This window comes from Plecotus auritus (genome assembly GCF_963455305.1).
Source record: "Plecotus auritus genome assembly, chromosome: 2".
Taxonomy (NCBI): Eukaryota; Metazoa; Chordata; class Mammalia; order Chiroptera; family Vespertilionidae; genus Plecotus; species Plecotus auritus.
The window spans coordinates 158,729,210-158,754,496 of NC_137771.1; the positions used below are offsets into that span (position 1 = coordinate 158,729,210).

The window sequence follows — 25,287 nt, forward strand, 5'->3', positions numbered from 1 at the left end:
ACATGGTCAGCCGCTCTCACAACTATTTTAAAAAGTGAAAAGGAAAATTGACCTTTGGTTCATAATTTTAATAATGTTTTATAAATTAGTTCAGAGAGGTAGTTAATGGACAGGAATATAATAATCTTTATGCCTTGAGGAATCCATATTTTGTGAATTATGTGTAGTAGCCATTTTTTTTATGTCTTACTCCTTTAATGTGCTGAAATCATTTCTATAGGTTTGCAATGCAGTCACTGGAACACAAATAGACAATCGGATACAATAGCTGAGAAGCTCATGCATCCAGGACAATCTGTTGTAAACTATGAAGAATTTACCATGTACTTGTATCATGTCAGACTCTGGACTCTCAGTGGCTACTTCACCTCCAAAATGCAATAATTATGATAAAATGCAAAGATACGTTTTTTTAAAAACTCAATTTTATTGAGATATATATGCCCCACTTTAAGTATACAGTTTGATAAGCTTTACTGATGTACACACTGATGTAACCATTACCCCAATCAAGAACATTTCTAAAAAATTACCTACCTATAAAATTTCTCGTATACATCCTCTGCCACCAACCCCCACCCCCACACACACACCTTCTGCCTCAGGCAACCATTAATGTGATTTCTGTCATAATGTTACTTATACCCTTTTAAAAGAACTTCCATAGAGGGAATCACAGTGCGCTCTTTTGCACCCAATTTCTTTTGCTTAGCATGTTTTTAAGATTCATGCTGTTGCATGAATAAATTTCCTTTTATTGCAGAGTAGTATCCCATTTTCTGAATATACTATAATTTGTTTATTCATTCAGCTGTTGAGGTCTGTTTTGGTTTAAGGTTCTAGGATATTATGAATAAGAATCTAGATTTCTTTTTTTTTTGTAGTATCTTTGTCCGGTTTTGGTATCAGGGTGATGCTAATCTCCTAAAAGGAGTTGCAGAGTGTTCTCTTTTCTCTCATTTGCAGAAAGAATTTAAGGGTAGTATTAGTCCTTTAAATGTTTGATAGAATTTACCAGTGATTCCACCTGAGCCTGGAGTTCCTATGTGGAAGGATTTTAATTTTGTCTTTTAACACCTTTGTTCATTTCATCTAGGTTGTCAAAATGAATTGGCATCAAATTGTTTATAACACATCTTTTTTTATCCTTTTAATTTATGTGAGAGCAATATTTAATGTCTTCATTTCCGTTTTGATATTGATTTGCAATGGTTCTTTTATTTTTTACTAGGGGTTTTCCAATTTTATTAATCTTTGCAAAGAACCAACTTTTGGTTTCATTAATTTTGTTCAACGTTTGTCCATTTATTTATTGATTTTTCACTCTTTTATTTCTTTCTACTTTTTTGTACTTAATTTTCTTTTTTTACCTTCTTAAAGAAGATACTTACATCATTAATTTGAGACATTTTCTTTTTATGCAATCATTTCAAGCTATAAATTTTTCTTTAAGCACTTTTTTTGTTTGAAATCCCACAAAGTTTGGTATGTATGACTTCATTATCATTCAATTCCAAAATATTTTCTAGCTTCTCTTCTTATTTCTTCTTTGGCCACTGCATATGTTGTTTAATTTCCAAACACTTTGGAGTTTTCCAAATATGTTTTTATTATTGATTTCTTACTAAATCCATAATACTTAGAAAATATATCTATAAGATTTCAATCCTTTGAAATATATTGACACTTCTTTTATTCCCAGCATATGGTCCATCTTACTTAATATTCTATGAACACAAAAACAAATATATATTCTGCTATTGTTGAGTACAGTAGTCTATAAATATAAATGTCAATTAGGTCACATTGGTTAATAGTGTTTTTCAAGTCTTCTTTATACATAACGATTTTCAGTTTAGGAGTATTCCAACAACATTTATAAATGCATGTATTTCTCCTTTCAGTTCTGATATTCATGTCCTTTTGTAGTCTTTTATTGGGTACATATACATTCAAGATTATTATGTTATGTCATCTTAATAAGATGGCTCTTTCATCATTATAAAGATTATTCTTTATCTCTGATAATTGTTATTTTTCTGAAGTCACTGTGTCTGATACTAATATAGCTGCTTCAGTTTTTTAAAGTTTTTTATTATTTATGTTTTTATGGTATGCATTTTTCCATCCTCTTACTTTTATCTTTATATTTTTATTGCATTTCGCATAGATGACATCTAGTTGAGAATTGCCTTTTTTGCCCAGTCTGAGAATCCCTCACTTTAATTTAGTCTATTCTTAATACATTTATTGCTGTATTTGGGCCTTGTTACTTGTTTTGTTGTTCCATCAGTTCTTTGTTCCTTCTTCTCCTGCCTTCTTTTAAATTAACTATTTTTAATATTTTAATCTCGTCTATTGAATTATTAACTATACCTCTTTGTTTTTACTTTTTTAGTGATCTCTCTGAGGGTTAGTATGTACATTTTTAACTTACCACTATCTTAATATAACATTATACTACTTTTTCATTAAGAACTTTAACAGATACTTAGATTTCCTCCCTTCCTTTCTTATTATTTTTATACATTATATTCATCCATGTTATAAACCCAAAAATACATTCTTATATTTTTGTTTTGGACTATAATATGTCTTTTTCAAACATTTAAAAATTGATTTTTTCTTTGGAATCACTATTTTTTGACCTGAAGAATTTTTCTGTTACATTATTTATGGTGTAGATCTGCTGACAACTTCTCTTAGCTTTTGTTTGTTTGAAAATTTCTTTATTTTACCTTCATTTTTAAAATACTTTTGCGGGATATATAATTCTAGTTTGACTTCGTTGTTTCATTTAGCCCTTTAAAATTATAACTTCATTGTTTTCTGGCCTTCATTTTTTCCTCCTGAGGAGCCAGTGATAATCATTATCTTTATTTCTCTGTACATATTGTATCTTCTTTTTTCCTCTGGCTACGTCTTAGGTTTTGTGGTTTTTTTTAATCATTGTTTTTCAACAATTTGACTTTGAAATAGTCTATTAGGGACATGCAGTGACTTTTTCATTTAAGATATATATTTTTTTAGTTCCAGAAGTTCTCTTTGGTTCTTTTTCAGAGTTTTCAATTCTCATATCATGTTTATATTTTCCTTTATATTCTTAAACAAACATTTATAAGAGCTCTTTTAAAGTTCTTATCTCCTAATTCTATCATACATTTTCATCACTTTTCTGTTTGTTTCTCTTATTTTTTTCTTGCTGTTTTTTCATGTTCAGTATATTTATATTAGATGCTGGACACTGGTTTACTAGCGTGGTTCTAGAATTATCTCTCCTCTGGAGCTCCTTTAGCCTTGCTCTTACGGTATAACCCTGGAGTCTCTACTGAATGTCTCACCTGTTCAGTGAGGATTCTTCTTCACTTCAGTGCTCTGTCCCACAGTTACAACCACCTCAGCTTGCCAAAGGCTGAGCTCTGACTCCTCAGCTCAGCAATACCTTGTGATCTTCTTGGGTTTCCCTCTTCCCAAATCAGGGGTGCATGTGCATGTGCGTGCATGTGCCTATGCATGTATGTGTGTGTGTGTGTGTGTGTGTGTGTGTGTTCCCATTATGTGAGATGCCAGTGCTGTGCAGCAAAATGTTCAGTGTCTAAAAGCTGTTGTTTCATATATTTTGACCAGTTTTCCAGTAATTTATGGCAGGAAGGCTATTCTGGTATTAGTTCTCTATCATGACTGGAAGCAGAAGTAAAAATGTGTCACTTTTCCGTATAAGGAAAAAGTATTAGGGCAAAATATGCTGATAAATGAAGCCCGTTTAAGAGCTTTAAGGAGGCATAATTGGAAGAGAATGTGTGTCAGTGGATGCAGAACATCTTGTAGACAATAAACCAGGAAAATATTATAGGTCATGGAGCAAGAACTCAGCTCAGAGAAAGTGACTGGGGTCTTGCAACCCAACAATTCCAGAACCTTCTCTAGAGTCTAGTGAAAGGTAATTTCAATGTGAATCCTAGGTATTAACCGGCAGCTCTGATCCAGGGGAAAGAAAGAGATAAGATTTGCCTGCTCAACAGTGGAATTGAGAAAATAACAAAAGAATAGAAGCACACTAAAAAGTAGAGAGTCATAAAAAGGTTGTATCATCTAAGATTCAGAATTTCTATACAGGAATAATAGGGCAATGTGTAATAATTTGCTCTAATTCTAAGAGAACCGGCCAAGATTTCAGTCAGAATCAAAGTAATTGAGTATTATACTTATTATTCATATAATCTATACTCTGAGATTTTCTGGTTCCATATGAAGCAGTGACTGCACATTAAAATATTTGATTATGTCTGGTGTGGCAGTGAAAAGTTACCCAATGATGTAATAGGGAAGCTCAGCAAATGCTTGAATTGGGAAAGTAGCAGTGGAGGAGACACCAATTATACAGCAGGTGTGAGGTTGTGGGGTCCTTAGAATATCTTCACAATAGGAACTGAGGGAAGACAGATGCTCCTTCAGCAGGTAATGAGTTTTAGGTATCTTGTTAAGCTGAGGTTTAGGGAGGTAAGCTAAGGATCTTTTAGAAGTTCAATTTTTACTGGATATGATCTTTTCATTTCTCTCTAAAGATGAAATTATGAAACAAGATAGGAGACCAAAAAGACTCAGATTAGGAAGTGGGAATAATGGATCCACATGAACACTGCCAGAGTGAGCTGAGTGTCCAGTTATTGTTGACCTCATGGCAATAGTGGCTTGAAATCTTGCTCTGTCATTACTGAAAATAAACCTCAACAACTCTGAAAACTTTGTTTTGGAAACAGGTTAAATATAATACGTAGTAAAAAATGAAGATTTTGGTTTATATTTTGAGCCAGAAAATGTAAAATGTTTATTAAGATCACATAGAATAAAACTTGAAAAACTAGTCTTTTAGCACCTTGGAATCCAGGAATGAAAGTCTCTGTGGCTTTAGTAAATCAGGAAAGTGATATGGGTTGTAGCTCAATAGAAATTGCTCTAACATAGTGGATACATGTAAATAGGGAAACTGAAATATGTATTAGAGATTCAGAGTAGCCCAAGTTTTTCTAGGAAAAACATTCAAGAATAATATATGCCATGAATCCAACAATTAAAGTATTACAGATTAATTCATTACATATGTATTAAACACCAAACGCATGAGATATTATGCAAGATACTTTTCTATATACTGTGATCAGTAACTTTGTAAAGGAATTAGAATATGCAACATTTCAGGTAGTTTATGGACTAGCAAAAAGAGAAAACATGCAGCCACCCACTGTTAGAATAAATTGTGCCTTATGTATATTGTGAGAAATTGTATGGCCACACAGTATAGAGACAAGCATGTTTTTCCATAGCCCTTGATTCTGGGGCAGGTTATAGGGGTGAGGTAGGTGCATCCCTAGGATATGTGGGGCTCCTTGTCTGTATAAACTATTTGATTAAATATCCTATATAATAAAGAGGTAATATGCAAATTGACCCTCACGCCTTCACAAGATGGCTGCTTACGACCAGGCCAGCAGGGGGGTTAGTGGGGGACGACGAAACGACTGAACAAGCAGGCTGCGTGGGGCGACCAGGCGGGCGGGGGGGAGGCAGTTGGGGGTGACCAGGCCATCAGAAGGGGCAGTTGGGGGTGACCAGTCTGGCAGGGGGATCAGTTAGGGGCGACCAGGCAGGCAGGCAGGTGAGCGATTAGGAGCCAGCAGTCCAGGATTGTGAGAGGGATGTCTGACTGCCAGTTTGGACATCCTCCAAGGGGTCCCGGATTGGAGAGGGTGCAGGCTGGGCTGAGGGAACCACCCCCCATCCTCCATGCATGAATTTTTTGTGCACCAGGCCTCTAGTTGTATTATCAAATTAAAAATTCATGGGCTTGTAGGAGGTAAAGTAATTTATGGATGAAGGTTTACAATATTGGGTAGAGAAGATGAGCTTGGGTATTTTCTTGTTGTCCAGTTAGTGCATGTGAAGATCATTCCAATCTAGGTCCCCCTTTTTTCTTGTCCTTTATTGTCAAACATACCACTTCCGGTTAATTTTACATCTCCTATTATGAGAAACAGGTAGCAATGCTTTCATTACTTATAAAGCCATGGATCTCTGAAATCTCTTTGTATTGAAACAATAGAATTTCCTTCCTCTGTAATTCCCCAATACTATTAAACTAACACTGGTTATATTGTTACTCATGATGCTGTGCCATCCAGTGTCCTCCATGAATACTGACTTCTAAGGAGAACTTAAGGTTGTACTGTATTTTGTTGGTAATGACTAAATGCAGATCTTACCAAGTGTTCAGTAAAGTGTGAATGATCATTTATTATCTGGTCATGTTAAATTTACCATTCGGAATTTTATAGCATAAAAATAAAGCAGCACATATTTCAGCCAAGTCTTCTCCTGAACTCTTGAGGTCCTAATCACTGTATTTCTGGAACATGATCTCTTTCCATATGGACTGTACCCCTGGTCTCCACACACTGCCACCAGCGGGAGAAGGGCACTTACTCTTTCTGCAGAGGCGTCTAAGTGCTCTGCTTCCTGGTAAATTACATACAGCAGTAACGTAGAATCATCTCTCAATGACCTGCATTAATGGAAGGGGAACAGCAACAGGGACCATCTAAAATAGCAAATAGACCAAACAAAATGTGAATTTTAATTTTAGGTATTTTTCCCTGAGTCTTTTTTCCTTGGACCAGGACCAGCTTACATAATTCGAGAGGCTCAGGGGAAAATGAAAATGCAGGGCCCCTTGTTTTAAACTTAAGAATGTCAAGGTGGCCAGACTAGGTACCTCTTGATACCAGATGTGGATGAAGCAGAGGGGCATGCACTCCTGACCCCAGCCTCCCTGTGCTAGTACTCAGGCCCCTGCCAGGCAGAGAGCAGCAGCAGTCACTGGACAGGGGCAGGAGGGGAAAGTACAGGGTGTCCCCAAAAATGTATATACACTTTAACAGCTGATAGCTCAATGTTGAAAATAAAATATATTTTAGTAAACACTGTCCTTATAATATTTGGGATATCCTATGTATGTAGAGGGAGGGGTATTGGCACCAGAGTGGGTAAGTGGTGGCCAAGCACTAAATCAATGACCAGCAGTGGGTGGCAGGACACCCTTGAGCTGAGGCTACAAGTCCCTGAAGCTGCTCCTTTGTCCCATTAGGTAACTTCCAATACACATTCACAGTGACATGAAGAAACTTAAGATGGCAACCACAGAGCATTAAATCCCAAAGTGGGACCCTGGTGAGCACTAGGTCCTGTGTGACTGGTCACTCGTCCCTGAGACTGGCCCAGCATTGGACTTTTGTGTACTGTCTATATGAATTGATCATGTGGAAAGCACCCAGAATCACGCAAAATATGACAGGGGGGACAGATTTGGCACAGATAATTTATAATTTGGATAACCCTGGAATGGGATATCAAGAATTGATAGTTTAGAATTCAGTAAATTCACTGGTTAACTATTGACTTCTTCCTGTTGCAGAACCACAGGCTAGGGTGTGAGGATGGAGGATGATAGCCAAGAATGGCTCACTGTTTATGGGCTTGAAAGATAAAGACATTAGGAGCTATGAATGAAACAGATCTCAATGAGTGCTCTGATAGAGATATAAACAAGAACAATAGGAAAACTGGGAATAGAGAAATTAACTTTAGTGGGCAATGTGGAAAAGCCTTGTAGGAGAAAATAATGACCTTAGTCAGGGCAAGATGGATGGGTAGTATTTTAGTTACCAGAGACTAAACCGGCAGTCGGACATCCCTCTCCCAATCTGGGACCACTGGCTCCTAACTGCTCACCGGCCTGCCTGCCTTATTGTCCCTAACTACTCTGCCTGCCATCCTGCTCGCCCCCAACTGCCCCCCCCCTGCCGGCCTACTTGCCCCCAACTGCCCTCCCTTGCCAGTCTGGTTACCCCCAACTGCCCTCCCCACCGGCCTACTTGCCCCCAACTGCCCCCCACTCCAGCCTAATCCCCCAACTGCCCCCCCCCCCGCCAGCCTGATTACCCCCAGCTGCCCTCTCCTCCTGGCCTGATTGTCCTCATATGCCCCCCACCAGCCTGCTTGCCCCCAACTGCCCCCCCCACTGGCCTGATCACCCCCAACTGCCCTCCCCTCCTGGCCTTATCATCCCCAACTGCCCCCCCCCCCACTAGCCTGCTCACCCAACTGCTTCCCCGCTACCAGCCTGATTACCCCCAACTGCCCCCCCACTGCCGGCCTGCTCACCCCCAACTGCCCCCCCCCACCGGCCTAATTGCCCCTAACTGCCTCTGCCTCGACCCCGCCACCATGGCTTTGTCCAGAAGGACATCCGGAAGGTCTCCTGGAAGGTCTCCCAGTCTAATTAGCATATTACCCTTTTATTAGTATAGATTAAATGAAATGATGTTTGTAAAATATTCCAACCAGCACTCCCACTCTAGTAAAGGAGACAGACATATACATACTAGTAAAAAATTGGGATGATACGTGCTGTGAGAGCACAGAAAGGAGAGTGGCTGTCTGCCTGAGGACTTAGTGCTAGGCTTCCAGGAAGAGGTGATATCTGACCTGGAGACTGAAGGGTAAGTATCCTATCTAATAAAAGAGTAATATGCAAATTAGCCATCACTCCACTACATCCACAAGCCACGCCCACCAGCCAATCAGGAGCAATTATGCAAATCAACCCAACCAAGATGGCTGCAGCCACGGAGCGAGCAGGAGGCTTGGGTTTCCCCGGCAATGGAGGAAACCAAGCTTTCCACACACCCTGGCCAGCCCAGGCCTCTGCTCATGTCTACAAAGTTTCAATTATAGAAGATAAATAAATCCCAACAAAAATGGCGGCAGCCACAGAGCTGGAGAGAGCAGGAGGCTTGAGTTGCCCCCAGCAATGGAGGAAGCCAAGCTCCCACAGCTCTGGCCTGCCTTGGCCTCCGCTTAAGGCTACAAAGTTTCAATTATAGAAGATAAATAAATCCCAGATACCAGGGGCTCCGCTTGGGTCACTGCGGGGCATGGCTGGCCCGCAAATCACCACAGGCCCCTCGCCCAGGCCACCCCACGCCCCAAGGGAACTCCCACCCTGATCCAGGACACCCTTCAGGGCAAACCAGCCGGCCCCCACCCGCGCACCAGGCCTCTATCCTATCTAATAAAAGAGTGATATGCAAATTGACCATCACTCCAACACAAGATGGCTGCCCCCATGTGGTCAAAGATGGCTGCCCCCATGGGAACACAAGATGGACAGCAGGGGAGGGCAGTTGGGGGGACCAGGTCTGCAAGGGAGGGCAGTTGTGGGCGATCAGGCCAGCAGGGGAGGGCAGTTGGGAGGGACCAGGCCTACAAGGGAAGGGCAGTTGGGGACAATCAAGCCTGCAGAGGAGGGCAGTTAGGGGTGGCCAGGCCGGCAGAGGAGGGAAGTTGGGGGCAACCGGGCCTGCAGGGAAGGGCAGTTGGGGGGGACCCAGGCCTGCAGGGGAGAGCAGTTAGGGGTGAACAGGCCTACAGGGGAGGGCAGTGAGGGGTAACCAGGCCTGTAGGGGAGGGCAGTTAGGGGCAAACAGGCTGGCAGGGGAGCAGTTAGGCATCAATCAGGCTGGCAGGGGAGTAGTTAGGGGGTGATCAGGCTGGCAGGCAGAAGAGGTTAGGGGCAATCAGGAAGGCAGGCAGGCGAGCAGTTGGGAGCCAGCAGTCCTGGATTGTGAGATCGGGCCTAAGCAGGCAGTCAGACATCCCTCGAGGGGTCCCAGATTGGAGAGGGTGAAGGCTGGGCTGAGGGACACACACCACCCCCCCTTGCACGAATTTTGTGCACTGGGCCTCTAGTGTGTGTATAAGCCAAAGGGCCTCTGAGAAAGAGCCTTCTCAGGGTTTGAAAACCGTGAGTCCCCTTTATGATCTCTGTGGGGTTTAGGGGTAGGTGTAATAGCAGGAAGAGAAGGGTGACCATGTAAACCATCTATAGAGAAAGTTAAAAAAAATGACCTTTCATTAGCATCGCAAAACTACTTTTAGCGATTTAAAATGGCACTCTTCCCTGAGAAAAGGTGAGAGACCTTCTGTGCTGAGTCCTCCTTGAAGTAAGGTGTAAACAAGTTTGCTTGAGAACTTCTGCAGCAGATGTTCTGAGTATCTTCTTCCTTCCAGAAGAAGTCTGGAGCCAGGAGAGAGAGGAAAAAAAACTCTCAAGAAATGTAGCCGTTTTCCCATCTTCATGTAGAGCATTTTGCTTAGTTGGCAAACATTTCACAAGACATGGTTGCCTCTTATAAAAACAGGAGTCTTAGTGGTCTGGGTTGATCTGTTTTGCCATGTGCTTGGTGCTTTAAAGGGCAGACCTTTTTCTCTCTTCTTCCTCCAGACGGAACGCTTGCCTTTGCAGAGTCACTTCAAAGGAAGAGAGGTTGGCGGTCCCCAGCCCTCTGTGAGTAACACGGTTCTGCTGTTGAGGTCAGCCCAGTGGAGCCGGTGGCCACCATACTTATTAAAATACCATTTGATTTCTATGAATTTTATTTTATTCACCTCTCTGATACCTAAGCATCTGCAGTATCATTTTATAAAGTTCTTATGCTTGCTTATCCCTCTTAGAAGTAACCAACTTTTATGAAACGAATAACCAGGTAGAGGGATCAGTTCCAGACAAAGAGATCATCATGGGATTCATTTTACAGTGTCAGCTGTGTAAGAAAGGAAGAAAGATAAATACAGGAGAATTTTTTTTTTTTTCACAGAGAGAAAGGGAGAGGGAGAGAGAGATAGAAACATTAATGATGAGAGAGAATCATTGATTGGCTGCCTCCTGCATGCCCCACACTGGGGATCGAGCCTGCAACCCGGGCATGTGCCCTGACTGGGAATCAAACCATGACTTCCTAGTTCATGGGTTGACACTCAATCACTGAGCCATACCAGTCAGGAGAAAAGAATACACGTATTTTTTATAGTATTTCTTATTCTCAGTATGTTGGGCATATGGTCAAAAACCAGTTCATTTTTCTGTGTATCTTCCCTAACTACCCAGTGCTGAATCTTGAGGTTTCTTTTTGGATTTTTTTTTTTTTGTATTTCATTGTTTTTGGTTGTTTGTCCCCCCCAAAATGTATACACACACTTGGAATAATTATAAAGGCAGTGTTTATTAAAATACATTTCATTTTTTAAATTGAGCCATCAGCTTTTAGAGCATGTATATATTTTGGGGGGAACACCCTGTATATTTCTTGCATTCATTCCAAGCTTGAGCCATGCTGAGGGACACCTGCAGTTCGCAGCCTTCTTTTTCTCCAGTTTACCTTAACTGATACTAATTCCAAATTTCAAAACCTGAAACTGACTATAGTCTCCAGTCATTAGTCACAATTTTCTATTTAGGAGATACCACCAGTCTTGTTCAGGTATTGAAAGCAACAAAGGACTAGAAAATGAAAATTTGTTGAACTTTACCTTACCATTCAATAGTTTGTGGGATAAGGAACCAGAGACACAGACTGTAATGAATTCTATTTTTGTTTGTTTTTACCGAAGTGCTAGAAAAAATGCCAACAGCTGTTCTGCTAATGTAAGCAATGTTTGAATTTTTAGAATGAACTAAATAGCAGGAGATTTGACTATGAAGATGAGAATCCAGTGGGGGAAGATGGAATTCAGCAGATGTACCCTCTCTACAACCAGATGTGCTACCAAGACCGGAGCCCTGGCAAACATCATCAGAGCAAAGATCCCGAGAGAGTCTACATCAACCCCCGGGAGCATTATGTGTGACGGCTCTGCTTCTAGTGGATGTTCTACCGAATGTTATTCCAGGATTAGGGAGAGAAACCGAGGTCAATAGTTACTATTTTGCTCTCTCTCATATAAAATGGTCCCCCTCTAAGTATCAGAAGTCGTGATAAATGATTTGGAGCCAATGGCGAATTTCTTTCCTCCAGTAAGATTTCCTTCACCACCAGCTGTGTCTGTGACCTTGACTGCAGCTTTGTGTGTTTCTGTGATGATGGTGTGATGGTGTTTAACTACTAACATCTGGCCTACAGTGGCATGTTCATTTTAAAGTAGAGCATCTGCCTGGGATGCCAGCAGCGATTCTCCAGAAAGAAAGGCCCCAGCTGGGAGTGTTAACCTCGCTGGGTCTCAGGCAGGCCAGCCTGTACATCTGTCAATCAAACGGGCAGAAAAAGGAGTTCAAAATCTGTTTCACTAATTATTTAGTTGAAATTTGGCTTTCCCTGATATGCTTAATATGATCACAATACCTGTGTACAAATAAGAGGCCTGAGGAAAGAGGCAAAATTTGTTCTTTATCCACAAAACAACAACAAAGGGCAGTTTAAACCTTCAAGCGTGTTGGTTGCTTTTAGACTCTTGCCATATTGTAATAGATGCTCATTCTTCATCACTGAGGTCCCGAGGGGTATATTTCCTGCCTAGTCTGCGTATCTGTCTAATGTTGATTAGCAGAGTGCTAACCAAGGTCCGTCTCTTGCTCTGTCCCTGTTCCCACACTTCTGATCTTTACTAGCCAGATTAGCTTACTTCTCACATATTAAATTCTAAAGACCCTGTATAAACGGTGGACAGCCTTGAGCCTTTTTCCTCTTCTGTGGTATTGTATATGACAGGCTCAGTTTTCCCTACTGAAATCTCTTTCAAACTAATCCCATGCACACAGGCCTTTACCCACTCTGCATTCTTCAGACTACGTATTGTCCATGGTTTATCCACCTCAGAAAAGCCTGCTAGAAAAATCACTGTGAAATAACTCCTGTTTTGAAATAGCAGGTGGAAAATTTGAAAACTTAAACAAAAGAGCCACTTCAATGTGGCATATGTGCTGAACCCACAAGTTGTCTTTGATCCCTCCTCCCCTGCGTTACCTGGTCAACAACAAGAATAAAGAGATGCTAAAACAAAAGCCAGTAATGTAGTGACCGACATACCAGTGTATCCTGCACCACTCTGGTGCCTGCCGATGTTAGTCTTGAGTTTTCTCGCTTCCCTTTGCCAACTTTTCCTTGCTGAGGTTCAAGGTGGTAATTAGAGTGGGGTGAGCAGAGGAGAGAGCACAGGTACAAATGTCCATCAACCTCCCTCACAGCATAAGGAAGCATTGTTTATTGTGGGTTCTGGAAGATTAGCGGTATGCCACTGATATAAAAAAAACACACCACTACAGACTTGTCACCTGTGAGGAAAGAGTGACACAGTGCTATAAAATATTACATATTTCCAACCTAAGCTTCAAGAGGGTGGGAGAATATTAACACGGGTTTCTAATGAGATACCAACGATACCTTGTGATTCATGTAGGGCTGGCTCTAGTTTTTGCTCCTGTGTTTGTTTCCTTTCTTTAGTTTCCTTGGTCAGAGAAATCATCTGGTTGTTCTACAGCAGTAATACACTCCCCCAGTGGCCTGGGTGACCTATTATTCTGGGAGAAAATTCTCAGTGCTTTGGCTAGGTAATTAGCAATTTAAAAGTGATATGGGATCAAAGGGTAAATTCTAGGGCCCCTCACAGCTGTATCACAGAGCTAGACTTTATTGCCCTTTGTAGCAAGCGGACACACAAAGGATATATTTGATTTTATTGCGTGGAATCCCATCAGTGAGTTGGTGTAACTAAAGGTACAGGAATCCCTGCAATTAATGTTTTCCAACAGAAACATGTCTGTGGTCAGAACTGTTCCTCCCAGGGAAGTGTTTTATAAAATCCTGGAAGTTACAGAGGAGGAGATACTATGGAGCATCGTCTCCTTCAGAAAGCTAAAAATGCCTCACACGTGGGAGGCGGTTTCCAGGGTCCTGCAGGGAAGCAGTTTGTTGGATCAGTGTCTTAGAAGCTCACCTGGGGCCCAGTGGGGAATAGAGATGTCTTCATTTGCACAAGGGAAGGAAATTTGGAAGCACTGGGTTTGAGATGCCCTTTGACTTGTCTATAACACCTTCCCTGCCAAGAAGAACCCACTGTTGCATTTGTAAGATTCTCAGTGTAGTTATAGAAAAGGAATTTCAGCATGTGGATACCTCCCTCACAGCCAGGCAGTTCGATATCCTTTTTGCTTCTCTGTCAGGTATGGTATTTCTTTAACAAATGGTAGATTTTATAGCTGTTGGCCCGTTGCATGGGTCACGTAAGCTGTATAATTGCATCCCATCTGTTCTCTCCAAATACTGAGTGGGATTGAAAGGAGCTTTAAAAGGGTTTGATCAACCAGCCCCCTCAACCAAAATATACCCTCCAAAATTAGCCTGTCAATCTCCAAATTCGGAGCCTAGACTGCTTGACGATGGCTATCTAAAATTGGAAGTTAGACTCTTAAAGGTCAGTGAGTGAGGCTTATGGATGTAAGCCACAGCCGATACTGGAGGCTCTCCTGGTTTTACTAAAACACACTGAAACAGAAATGAATCCCAGAGCACTTACCCACTCATGGTGCAGCTCTGCATTTCAGGGGGGAGTATGTGTGTCCATCCTAAACACACAGCTTTTGTGTGGGCCGCCCAGGCTCCAGGAGTGTGCACTGTTGCTACAGTAGCAGATAACCAGTTCTCTGCAGACCACACTAAAATAAAGCAGCTGTGCCACACAGGATTGGTCCATGTAACGGGATAAGAATTTAGATTAATTCTTTAATGGTGATTTGTTCTGTGTTCTATAAAGGTTCCGCTATCCCTGACCTTCCTAGTGTTCTAACTTTGAAGAAGTCCATGCTCTTTGGGGCACGTAATACAAAAGTCTTACGGTGCTAGGCTTCCCTGTGACATGCCCATCGTAGATACTAAAGAAATGTGCTGCAAACTAAATTAACAGGTCCCCTCATTAATTTTTTATGGTCTTGTTTACTCATAGGGATAGTGTAGTTTGTCCATCTTTGAGAATGATTGCCTAAGTCCTCTTTAACAGTAATCTAAGATTTACTATTTGTTTCTCATTGTGCAGTCTTTCCCTGCACTGTGATGGTCTCCTGGTGCTATTCTTTACATACAATAGAGCTTTCCCTTCAAACCTCTTATTTCCTGGGGGCATAGAGGATAGACCATTATACCAAGAACCAAAAGAACAGGTTCTACTCCAAGCTTCACCCTTTCCTAGCCATGGAAATTTAGACAAGTCACTTAACAAGAACAGGGCATCAGTTGCCCCTGTCCATAAAGCAGAGATTGTAACACCTTCCCTATCAGCAATATGGTGAGACTTATAACAATGGATAGACTATTTGTAAGTTCTTTTCAAGTAAAAATGCCTATGTCTCTATTATTGTTGCATGTTGAACCTTTGCAGCATTTTGAATACCATAGTGTCCCCAGGGAGAACCAAGTGGCAAATGAAAATTTCAGACCTGATTTGAGTATAAGGAAGACATTCCTTTTACTGTAGTAAATGTCATATAGAAACCTTGATACCTAGATTTTAGCCTCTCAAGCTTTGACTAGAATTGAAAGTACATGTTACCATGACCAGTAGTTGCTGTGGTTTTTCAAATTACTACTAGTGACAGCTGCTGTTACTGAGTGCGTAGTATGGACTGGATTCTAGGACAAGAACCTTGAGTGAATCATCACACTGATTAGAACCAAACTCCTGTTTTGTTCCCTTTCCAGCAGCCCCTGTGGGGACAGAAAGGCCCACACTCCCACTCTGCACTCCCACGGATCATGCTTATCATTGGTCTTTCAAATCTGTTTTTGGGGAATGGTGTTAGAGAAGAGGGTTTTTTTAAAAAAAAAAATTTTAAAGCTGAGTTATAAGAGGAAACATGGACAAAACCATAGAAATGTTTATTAAGATGACAGCAAGAACATACACTCATTTTTAGTTAGTTTTTGAACTTCTCAAAATGCTCAGACCCTTTAGATTAACCATAGCAGCAAAAATAACCAGTCTTATAAATAATTAAAACCACTCCATTTCAGTGGGTTCAGTTTTAGTGGCACAAACTTCTAACACCTGTTGCTCAACTTAGTTCATTGCTCTGTTTAGTTTGTTTCGCCTTTATTTAACTCCCAGGGGTGGTGGCACTCTTATATTGGACAGCAAGAATGAAAGCTGGCTTTGGTGGGAAGCCAGAAGAAGAGGAAGGGTGTGAAGTAGAAATGTCACACAGTTCTGTGCTTCTCTTGTTCCTTTGCTTAACTGACAAGGTCTTTTGTCCTTGGCCTATTTTCAGATCTTATAAGAGAACCAGGGACTTCCAGTTCTTCTGTTAACTAAAAACTGCTTTTTGCAAGCCCATTCAACTGTAGATATGACTGGCTTAATCTTATGGCACCTGAAAAGGCATTTGTATTTCCTTCTTTAGAGAAAATTGTTGTAAGCTAGACTTGGCCAGCTTGGCCACTTGCAATTATTATTTGCTTTTAGTGGCCTGTATGTAGTAAGTAGAGGTGGGTGAGGGCTGTAAATATTCTTCCCCCAAACCTTACACTGACATGAGGTTTTAGACCAATTTTTGCATCATCCATGTTTATAAGTAAGCAGGCACTAGAAGAGACATCATGTAACAAGTCAACCTGTCTTGTAAACTTGAAAAAATCCCAACTCTGTTCTATTAAGGAATCCAATAATATCCTAAATGAAAGGGTTATTAGAAATGAATCCAATAATATTGAGGCAGACTCAGTGCCCTACAGTATTTGGGCCAATCCATGTACCTTTACCACCACCAATTTGACCCTTGAAAATGATTGCTCATCAACAAAGCCTATGGTGTGGAGCTACAGATAAAGCTCTTGTAGTAGCCTCTGAAGTGACTAGAGCAGGGGTGGGGAACCTCTGGCCCGCGGGCAGGCTGTATAAGGCCCGCAAAATCATTTGGTCTGGCGTTAGGGTTGAGTTAATTAAATGTTTGACCAAATATAGCAGGCTAATTTTCAAGTTGATAATGTTGTAAGGCCTGCGAATGACGTTATAAATATCCAAATGGCCATGGGCAAAAAAAAAAAAAAAAAAAATTTCCCACTCCAGGACTAGAATTTTTCAAATGCTATATAACAACTTTTGGAGCATGTGTTTTCAACTCGGATACTTCAAAGGTTAAATAACTACTCCTTTATTAAGACTAATTAACATATGCCCAAATAATTAAAATGCATGGGATGTAACAATTTGTTAAGGATTCCTCACACTAGGGTGAGGTAGATGTATTCACTGCTGTAAAGTCAGCCACCTGCTGAGTAGACTCTCACTGGCATTTCTCCTTATTGACAACCTTTTCCTTCTTAGGGATTTGAGTGTGTGGTATGTGACAGGGAAAAAGGGCTACTTAACATTCGCAACTGAGTAAAAATTTGCTATTCACATATACAAGAGAACCCTTACATGTGCAAACATCTCACTATTTCAAGCCCGTTTTATTATATTTGTTTTAACACCTTTAAAAAATGGTTAGAGAAGGGAGGCCATGTTTACCTTGACAGCTAAAATATGTAAAATATTAGGGTGTGTTTTTTTTTTTTACTCTATTTCTGATATTCAGATAGTTATTTTCTGCTCAAATTGCAATTTGATTGTGGAGAGATTGTCAAAAACTCATATCATACAAAGCATCTTTTTATCAGACATTATTGATTGAGACCATGATGTGGAATTGCCTTCTGTATCTCAGGGGGAAGAGAAACCACCAATGACAATAAGCGTTCTTCATTCCATAGGCTGGGAAAATTCCCTTCCATGGGTTCATTCTCCAGAATATTCTAATCAGTTTTGGGGAGCTAAGGCCATGATCTGTATCAAATTACATATCTCCCTGCACCAAGACGTGCTAGTTACAGTCTGTATCCTTCTGGCTGTGAGCTGTAGGGATAAATGCCTGGTTTCAGGGGAACAGAGGATGTGATTATTTACGGCCAATGGTAACATCTCCATGAATTGAAAGTGGAGAGGGCCCTGCCCTCTAAGTGTTCACACTCTGTAGCTGTGTCCTTTACAGTTGCCACTTGCAAGTGTTTTACACAGGAGTCATGTCAGTTGGACCCAAGGAGATATACTCTTGGACTTTACATTATTATTGGGTTATAACTACCATCCCAAACAATTTTCAATAAACAAAAAGCAGCGTTCAGAGATACTTCAATCTTTCCACCAATAGCTGCCCTCTTGGGTTTTTCTCCAGCACTACCATTAAAGACTTTATGATCAGGTTCCCTGTGGCCTAAATGGGGTATATTTATTACCATGGCTTGGGATTTAACTGTGAAAGTCGATTAGAGGAGATCTTGAGGGAAAGCCTCCCTGGGAATCCAGAACATTGGATTTTCTACACTGCTTTGGAACGGTGGCCTCTCCCGCTACAAAATATCCTGACAGTCATGAGGAGATGTTTTATGTGTCCCCTCCAGAGGTCAGGAATGTACTTCAAACACAAACACTGTCCCTTAATAGCTCACAGTGGATTTATGATGCATAAGATTGCACATGATTTTCCAAGTGAACGGGTTCCCTTGTTTTGGTTTTCTTTCTAATAATCACCAGTATTTTTTAAATCCACCCTAACACAGCTAAACGAAATTCCTCTCTTAAGCTATGTTGATGGCTCAGCGCCCATCATGTTTTAACTACAGGCAGCAGTATTTTGCACTAAATGCACCAGATTGCACTTGCCCACACTGTGGCTTACTTATGCCTTTGCTTTTTCACCTGGCCTTATGAGAAATGAGTAATACATTCCCATCAACTGAGCACTTTAATACCCAGAAGCGCATTTGTCATCTTAGGTTTCATCGTGTATTTGAAATTCCAAGTCCTTTGTAAAAAATGTTAAGTAGCTGGTATTGCTACTGGATCCTGGATTATTCCACTTGTCCGTCCAGAAGAGTTCCTGTTTATCCTCTCCCTTCTGTTTCTATTTCTAAGCCAGTGCTCTAAGACATAACATCTGCTCCAGCCTGTTCACTCTCCATGTGGTCTTAACCTCTTCTTTACCTCTCAGTCTCACTGCTGGGAGTTGGTACTCTCTACCTCATAGGGGTTTTATGGAGGGTAAAAGAAGATGTTTAACGATTGTCTTCAAGAGAGAACTTACTTTTAAAGTGATTTTATAAAAAAACACACACAAAAAAACCTTGGCTTAGAAATGAGAAACTCTATAGCTATTGTATTTTTTTACTATTCCTGTATTGCTATTTTTATTTCTGAAAAGCAATTTCTGTCTGAATAGAGTCTCTACTCTGGTACTAACTTTCTTCCTATTAACCCTTTCACACTGGAATTGTTCTCTCTACCTTATGCACACCCTGAATGATATACTTACAAAGCCAAAACTAACTCCCCCACAACAAATCCACATACTTTTGCTTCCATTGCTAAACAAATTAATGTCTTCTGTAAAGATGCATCTGGCTCTGGACACAAGAAGTCAGAAGCTAATGAGGTCTCACTCTGGCCTGGCAAGGTCTCACCCTGTGCCTTGGTTCTCCCCATATTAACACTGGTTATTTCTGTAATTTCATAGCACCTGGGGATTGTGAGTCCTGACTAATAAATGGTGAAACACATTTGCCCAGTACTGTATGAATGTGTTGTAAATACCAGGAGAGTCTTCAGGTAGAGTGTTCTAGTGTAGTGCAATTTAAAAAAAAAAAAAAAAAAAAAAAGCAGAAGGAGAAGAAGAAGAAGAAAACTAATCCACTTATTTTCAAAAGAAATGTTTTACTAATATTTTCTTTTTTTAGTGAAAATTAGTTTCTAGTCACTTGAACTATTTTTCTTTTGATGTATAGGAGGAAATTAATAGTATATATTATTGCTTGTCAGAAAATACCCAAATTGTATTTTAAGTGTTAAAACTGAAGGGGTTGCCTAACAGTGAAGTGGCATAAAGGAGGAGGATTCTAGCTCAATTGTTGCAAATATAAAAATAGATTTTGAAGATTGCCTTATAAATAGTAGATGTTAATGTGGTTGTTTAGATATTCTTTATTTTTAAGTCACCAGAAATTGCCTTTTATTTTTACAGTTTTGAACTCTATGGTTCTTGACATATTGAATAAAGTTTTTATCAACTAAAATTTTTCATGTACATTATTCAATAAATCAATTGTGATTAAAATACATATAAAATTTAATAACCTAAGTACAGTAATTAAAATTTAAAATTCAAGATTCAAAGAACATCTTTCATAGAAATGGTAAGTCTTTATACAGGAGTCCTTATGCTGTTTTTTTAATAGCAAAAAGCTTTATAATGAAATAATAAGTGTTAATGTAGAAAAATTGAGAAATGGCAAAATAGAAAAAAACACAGGAATCCCTTTGAAAAAATATTTTAATAATAGTAGCAAAAGTACTTTTATACATAAGCGGTATTGGAAATGTTTTTTTAAAACATGTGACAAATCACATGTTATTATAATACTTTTTTTAAAAAATGTTTTTATTGGCTGACTCCTGCCCACCCCCTACTGGGGATCGAGCCTGAAACCCTGGCATGTGCCCTGACCAGGAATTGAACTGTGAACTCTTGGTTCATGGGATGATGCTCAACCAACTAAAACACACTGGACAGGGCTTCATTTTTCAATGAAGTTAAATTTATTCCACTTACAGAAATTTACTTACTTCTTGATTAATCTTTAGATATTAAAATGTCCTTTCTTTTATGAAATGATTTTGGTGTTAGGTGATAACTTTTTGTGTGGTTATTTACGAAAAAAAAAAAAAAAGGAGGAAGAGGAGGAGGAGGAGGGAGAGGAGGAAGAAAGGAAGAAAATTTAGCACCTATGGTAGATCCCTGAATTTTTTATTTTTTATTTCTTTCTTTCTTTTTTTTTTTTTAGGGATGAATAATTTACTGGTCTATAATACCCTAAAGTCTGGAAACCACTTTTAAAAAATTATTGAGGTCCTAGCTGGTTTGGCTCAGTGAATAGAACTTCAGCCTGCAGACTGAAGGGTCCTAGGTTCGATTCCAGTCAAGGGCACATGCCTGGGTTGTGGGCTGGATCCCTAGTAGGGGGGCGTGCAGGAGGCAGCTGATCAATGATTCTCATCATTGATGTTTCTCTCTCTCCCTCTCCCTTCCTCTCTGAAATCAATAAAAATATATTTTAAAAAATTACTGAGATACCATAAAAGTCATCCTTTTAAAGTATAAAATTAAGTGGTTTTTAGTATATTCAGAGAATTGTGGAACCATCACACAATCATTTTAGAATATTTTCACTACCCAAAATGAAATCCACTCTTATCCAATACTCAGCCCTCCTCCCCCCTCCTCCCTGGCCCCTGGCAACCAGCAGTCTTTCTGTCTCTGTGGATTTACCTAGTTTAGACATTTCATATAAATGGAATCACACATAATATGTGGTCCTTTGTGCCTGGCTTCTTTGACTCAGCATAATTCTTTCAAGGTTCATCCATGCAGTAATATCATTATTTTATGCCAAATAACATTCCATTGCATGGATATACCACATTTTATTCATCCATCAGTCCAGTTGTTTCAGTTTTGGAAGTAATTATGAATTATTATGACTGATACTGCTATACACATTCACATACAAGTCTTTGTGTGGACCTGTGTTTATTTCTCTTGCATTTATACCTAGGAATGTAATAGCTGGATCATATGGAAACCCTATGGCTTAGCCTTCCTGAAGAACTGTTTTCTAAAGCTGCGGCACCATTTTACATCCCCACAACAGTGTAGGAGGGTTCCAGTTTTCCACGTTCTCAACAACACTTGTTATCTGTCTTTAGATTATTGCTATCCTAGTAAGAATGAAGTGCTATCGCCCTAACTGGTTTGGCTCAATGGATAGAGCGTCGGCCTGTGGACTGAAGGGTCCCAGGTTCAATTCCGGTCAAGGGCATGTCCCTTGGTTGCGGGCACATCCCCAGTAGGGGTTGTGCAGAAGGTAGCTGATCGATGTTTCTAACTCTATACCTCTCCCTTCCTCTCTGTAAAAAAGTCAATAAAAATATATTTAAAAAAAAAGAATGAAGTGCTCTCTCATTGTTTCTTATTTCAATTTCCCTAATGGTTAAAGATGTTTGTTTTCTATAATCCTTTAAGAATGTGAAACCATTCTTAACTCCTGGGCCATATAAAAACAGGCTGCATACTAGATCTGCCCTTCAGTTAGCCAACCTCTGACTTAGAGGATAGAATTAAAAGACAAATACATTTAAATGGTACTATAAATACACCATGTTCAAGAAAGTAGAGGAAAGAATGAGCCTGTTGGAGGTAGATAGGGGATATCAAAAAAGAATGTGTGGCTCTCACTGGTGTGGCTCAATTGGTTGGGCATTGACCTTTGCACCAAAAGGTTGCTGGCTTGGTTCCTGGTCAGGGCACATGCCCAGATTTTGGGCTCAGTCCCTGGTGAGAGGTGTGCAAGAGGCAGCCAATGGATGTTTCGCTCTCATCTGGATGTTTCTCTTTCCCTTCCTCTCTCTAAAAATCAATAAAAAATATTTAAAATAAAAGTATGTGCTCACTGGATTAGACAAGAGACCTTGGCTTGCAGCATTTGCTGAGTTCCATGATAAAAATATTGACACCATGGGCAATTTTTAGCTCACCACAGGACAGCACTGAACCTAAAGTTGGAAGCTGCACAATTCACATTGCCAGTGGTGTCAGCTGACCAGCACATCACTGACATCAAACATTTCTAACTGTGCATGTATGACATATAGCAATCAGGGAAGACAGCTCCCATCTTCAAGGCTATCATTGGTCTTCTCCTCCACTCCTACAACCAATCAGTAGAAGGGAGAGTATCTGTCCCCTCCCATTGTATTGTTAGACATCCAAATAGCCTGTGGCTCTTTCTCAGCCATCATTACTTTAGAATCATAGCTACATTTCCACATGCACACTTCCTAGAATGTCAAAAACATACTGGAATAAAGTCAAAGCCTCATTAAAGAGACATGTTTGATTGTGATTTAGTCAAATTCATTTTTCAAAGAAATAAAGGGGCATATACTTTGGCCCATCCAGAAGACTTCCTGGAAAATATATTTTAGCTGAGTATTGAATGGATTTAAAATGTCCACGTAAACAGAAGAACAGACATTCTACACATATAAATGGTTTGTGCAAGAGTTCCAAGATGGGAGTAAAAAAAAAAAAAGTGGGAAGGCTATGTCTCTGGTTAGAGATGCAATTGTGAACTCTTGCAATCAGATATTTTCCCTGTTTCTTCTCCCAAGAGGTTTTGGGGAAAGCCTTAAGTTTAGATTTGTGTTTTCACCAAAAAGGACAACGTAAGGGAAAGAAAAATTTTCCTTCCATAGCCCTTGAAATTGCTACAAAAAGGCTCTAGAGAAATTAGATAGTGACTCATCCACAAAATAAGTCTATGTTTCCAAACTGGTATTAGTTCATGAACTGTGTTTAATAACCCGTGGTCTTGTCCACAATCGCCTGGGCCTCCCCCGACTTTTTTTTCCAATCCTCACCGAGGATATAGTTCAATTGATTCTTATAGAGAGTAGAAAGGAGGGGGAGAGACAGAGAGAAACATCCATGTGAGAGATACACATTGATTGGTTGCCTCCTGCACACACCCTGACCAGGGCCGGGGATTGATCCTGCAACTGAGGTACATGCCCTTGACCAGGAATTGAACTGGGGCCCTTCAGTCCTTGGGCCAACATTCTATCCACTGAACAAAATCGGCTAGGGCTCCCCTTACTTTTTCTAAACTTCTTCCTTTCTACTGATAATAAGGCCCAAAGCTGCAGTGTAGGACTAAGGCTTTTAACTAGTATTTATCAATACAAATCAAAGCAAAGAAACAAGCAGCTTTGCTGGGCAGAAGTGGTCATCATGTTACCCTGCTCAGTGAAGCAGAGAGTGGAGCCATTCATTGCTCAGGACTCCCAGTTGCTACTTTTACAGCTTGTCATTTCCTACGTAGAAACGCATAAGGCCTCTCGGGCTGACATCTTGGTGAGGCAGCATCACATCCCAGCTCTCCAAGTCCCGCGATGCTGCCCAAGGATGACAAGAAGAAAGATGCTGGAAAGTTGGCCAAGAAAGACAAAGACCCCGTGAACAATCGGGGGCCAGGCCAAAAAGAAGAAGTGGTCCAAGGGCAAAGTTCAGGACAAGCTCAATAACTTGGTCTCATTTGACAAAGCAACATATGACAGGCTCTGTAAGGAAGTTCCTAACTACAAGCTTATAACCCCAGCTGTGATCTCCGCGAGGCTGAAGATTCGTGGCTCCTTGGCCAGAGCAGCCCTTCAGGAGCTCCTTAGTAAAGGCCTTATTAAACTAGTCTCAAAACACAGAGCTCAAGTGATTTACACCAGAAACACCAAAGATGGGGATGCCCCAGCTGCTGGAGAAGATGCATGAACAACAGATTTCACCGGCTGTACATTTTGAAAAATGAACCTTTATTAAATAGGAGAGAGAGAGAGAGGAGAGAGAGAGAGAGAGAGAGAGAGAGAGAGAGAGAGAGAGAGAGAGAGAGAGAGAGAGAGATGCATCAGGCAAAGTGACTTGAAGAATCTGTGACTTCTTTGTAACTCTTTCTGTTATTTTGTTCGCTAGAGAGAAAGCAAAGCCTTTTCTAAAATGCAGAGGACATTCTAGCATAAATGTCACCTGCTGTGATTGATGCTGACTTCCTGGGTTTCCTGGCATATTCCTGCTTTCCAAAGTCAGACCTGCTTTCCAAAATCAGTTCCATCATACTGGCGTTCTGTGAACTCAGCGGTTCTCAAACCTGAGCTTGCATTAGAACCACCTAGAGAGCTTGTTATGCCACAGATTTCTGGGTTTCACCCTGAGAGTTTCTGATCCAGTAGGCTGGCTGGATCTAGATCTGACCCTGCAATCTACGCAGCTCTCTGCAGGCCAAGCCCCTTTGGTTGATACTCTCCCCTTGCTGTTCATTTGGAAACTTGTGTCCACCTGGCTTGCTTCAGGCATGACACATTTGCCCTCTTATTTTGGGCTCCTATCATTTGGGGTCATAACCTATTGCCATTTGTTGTACTTTCATCATTGCTAAGCATGCCAGTGAGGTTGGAGCCCCTCTCGCCAGCATATTCATGATGGCCACTCCTGATGGCCTTGGTTACTGGTATGTCCTCTGTGCTTTTCTGTGGCGCATCATCCTTCGGTTGCTCTCAGGCCTCAGCCTATCCACATCCCTGAGCCTTTTAATTCTTTCTTCCTCAATTTTCCAAGAAAATTCTGCCATTCCAACTTTGCTTAGTACGGGCCATTGCTTTTTCCATGTTTCTAGAAATCGTCCTAGTAACAGATGACAGACACCATCTCCTGGTGGTCTTGCCAAGGTATATCTCAGGAGAGTGTTCCCCAACTAATAAACTCTCCCTTGT

General features: G+C 40.6%; 1 protein-coding gene and 1 pseudogene across 2 annotated transcripts in view; both read left to right on the top strand.

The window, feature by feature from the left end:
* The window catches only part of NECTIN3 (nectin cell adhesion molecule 3), a gene marked incomplete at its 5' end in the record, with an annotated part of 148,305 nt that extends 131,394 nt beyond the window's left edge, over positions 1–16,911 (top strand). The window contains 2 exons of the mRNA XM_080654683.1: positions 10,340–10,402; positions 11,563–16,911. Of these exons, the coding sequence (XP_080510809.1) occupies positions 10,340–10,402; positions 11,563–11,742 (243 nt within the window). The 3' untranslated portion in view covers positions 11,743–16,911. The remainder of the gene's footprint in view (positions 1–10,339; positions 10,403–11,562) is intronic.
* A 7,008-nt stretch (positions 16,912–23,919) lies between these two features.
* On the top strand, positions 23,920–24,292 carry LOC308240850 (small ribosomal subunit protein eS25-like; annotated as a pseudogene). The gene has a single exon. The product of its transcript is annotated as a small ribosomal subunit protein eS25-like (transcript).
* Positions 24,293–25,287: the final 995 nt, after the last annotated feature.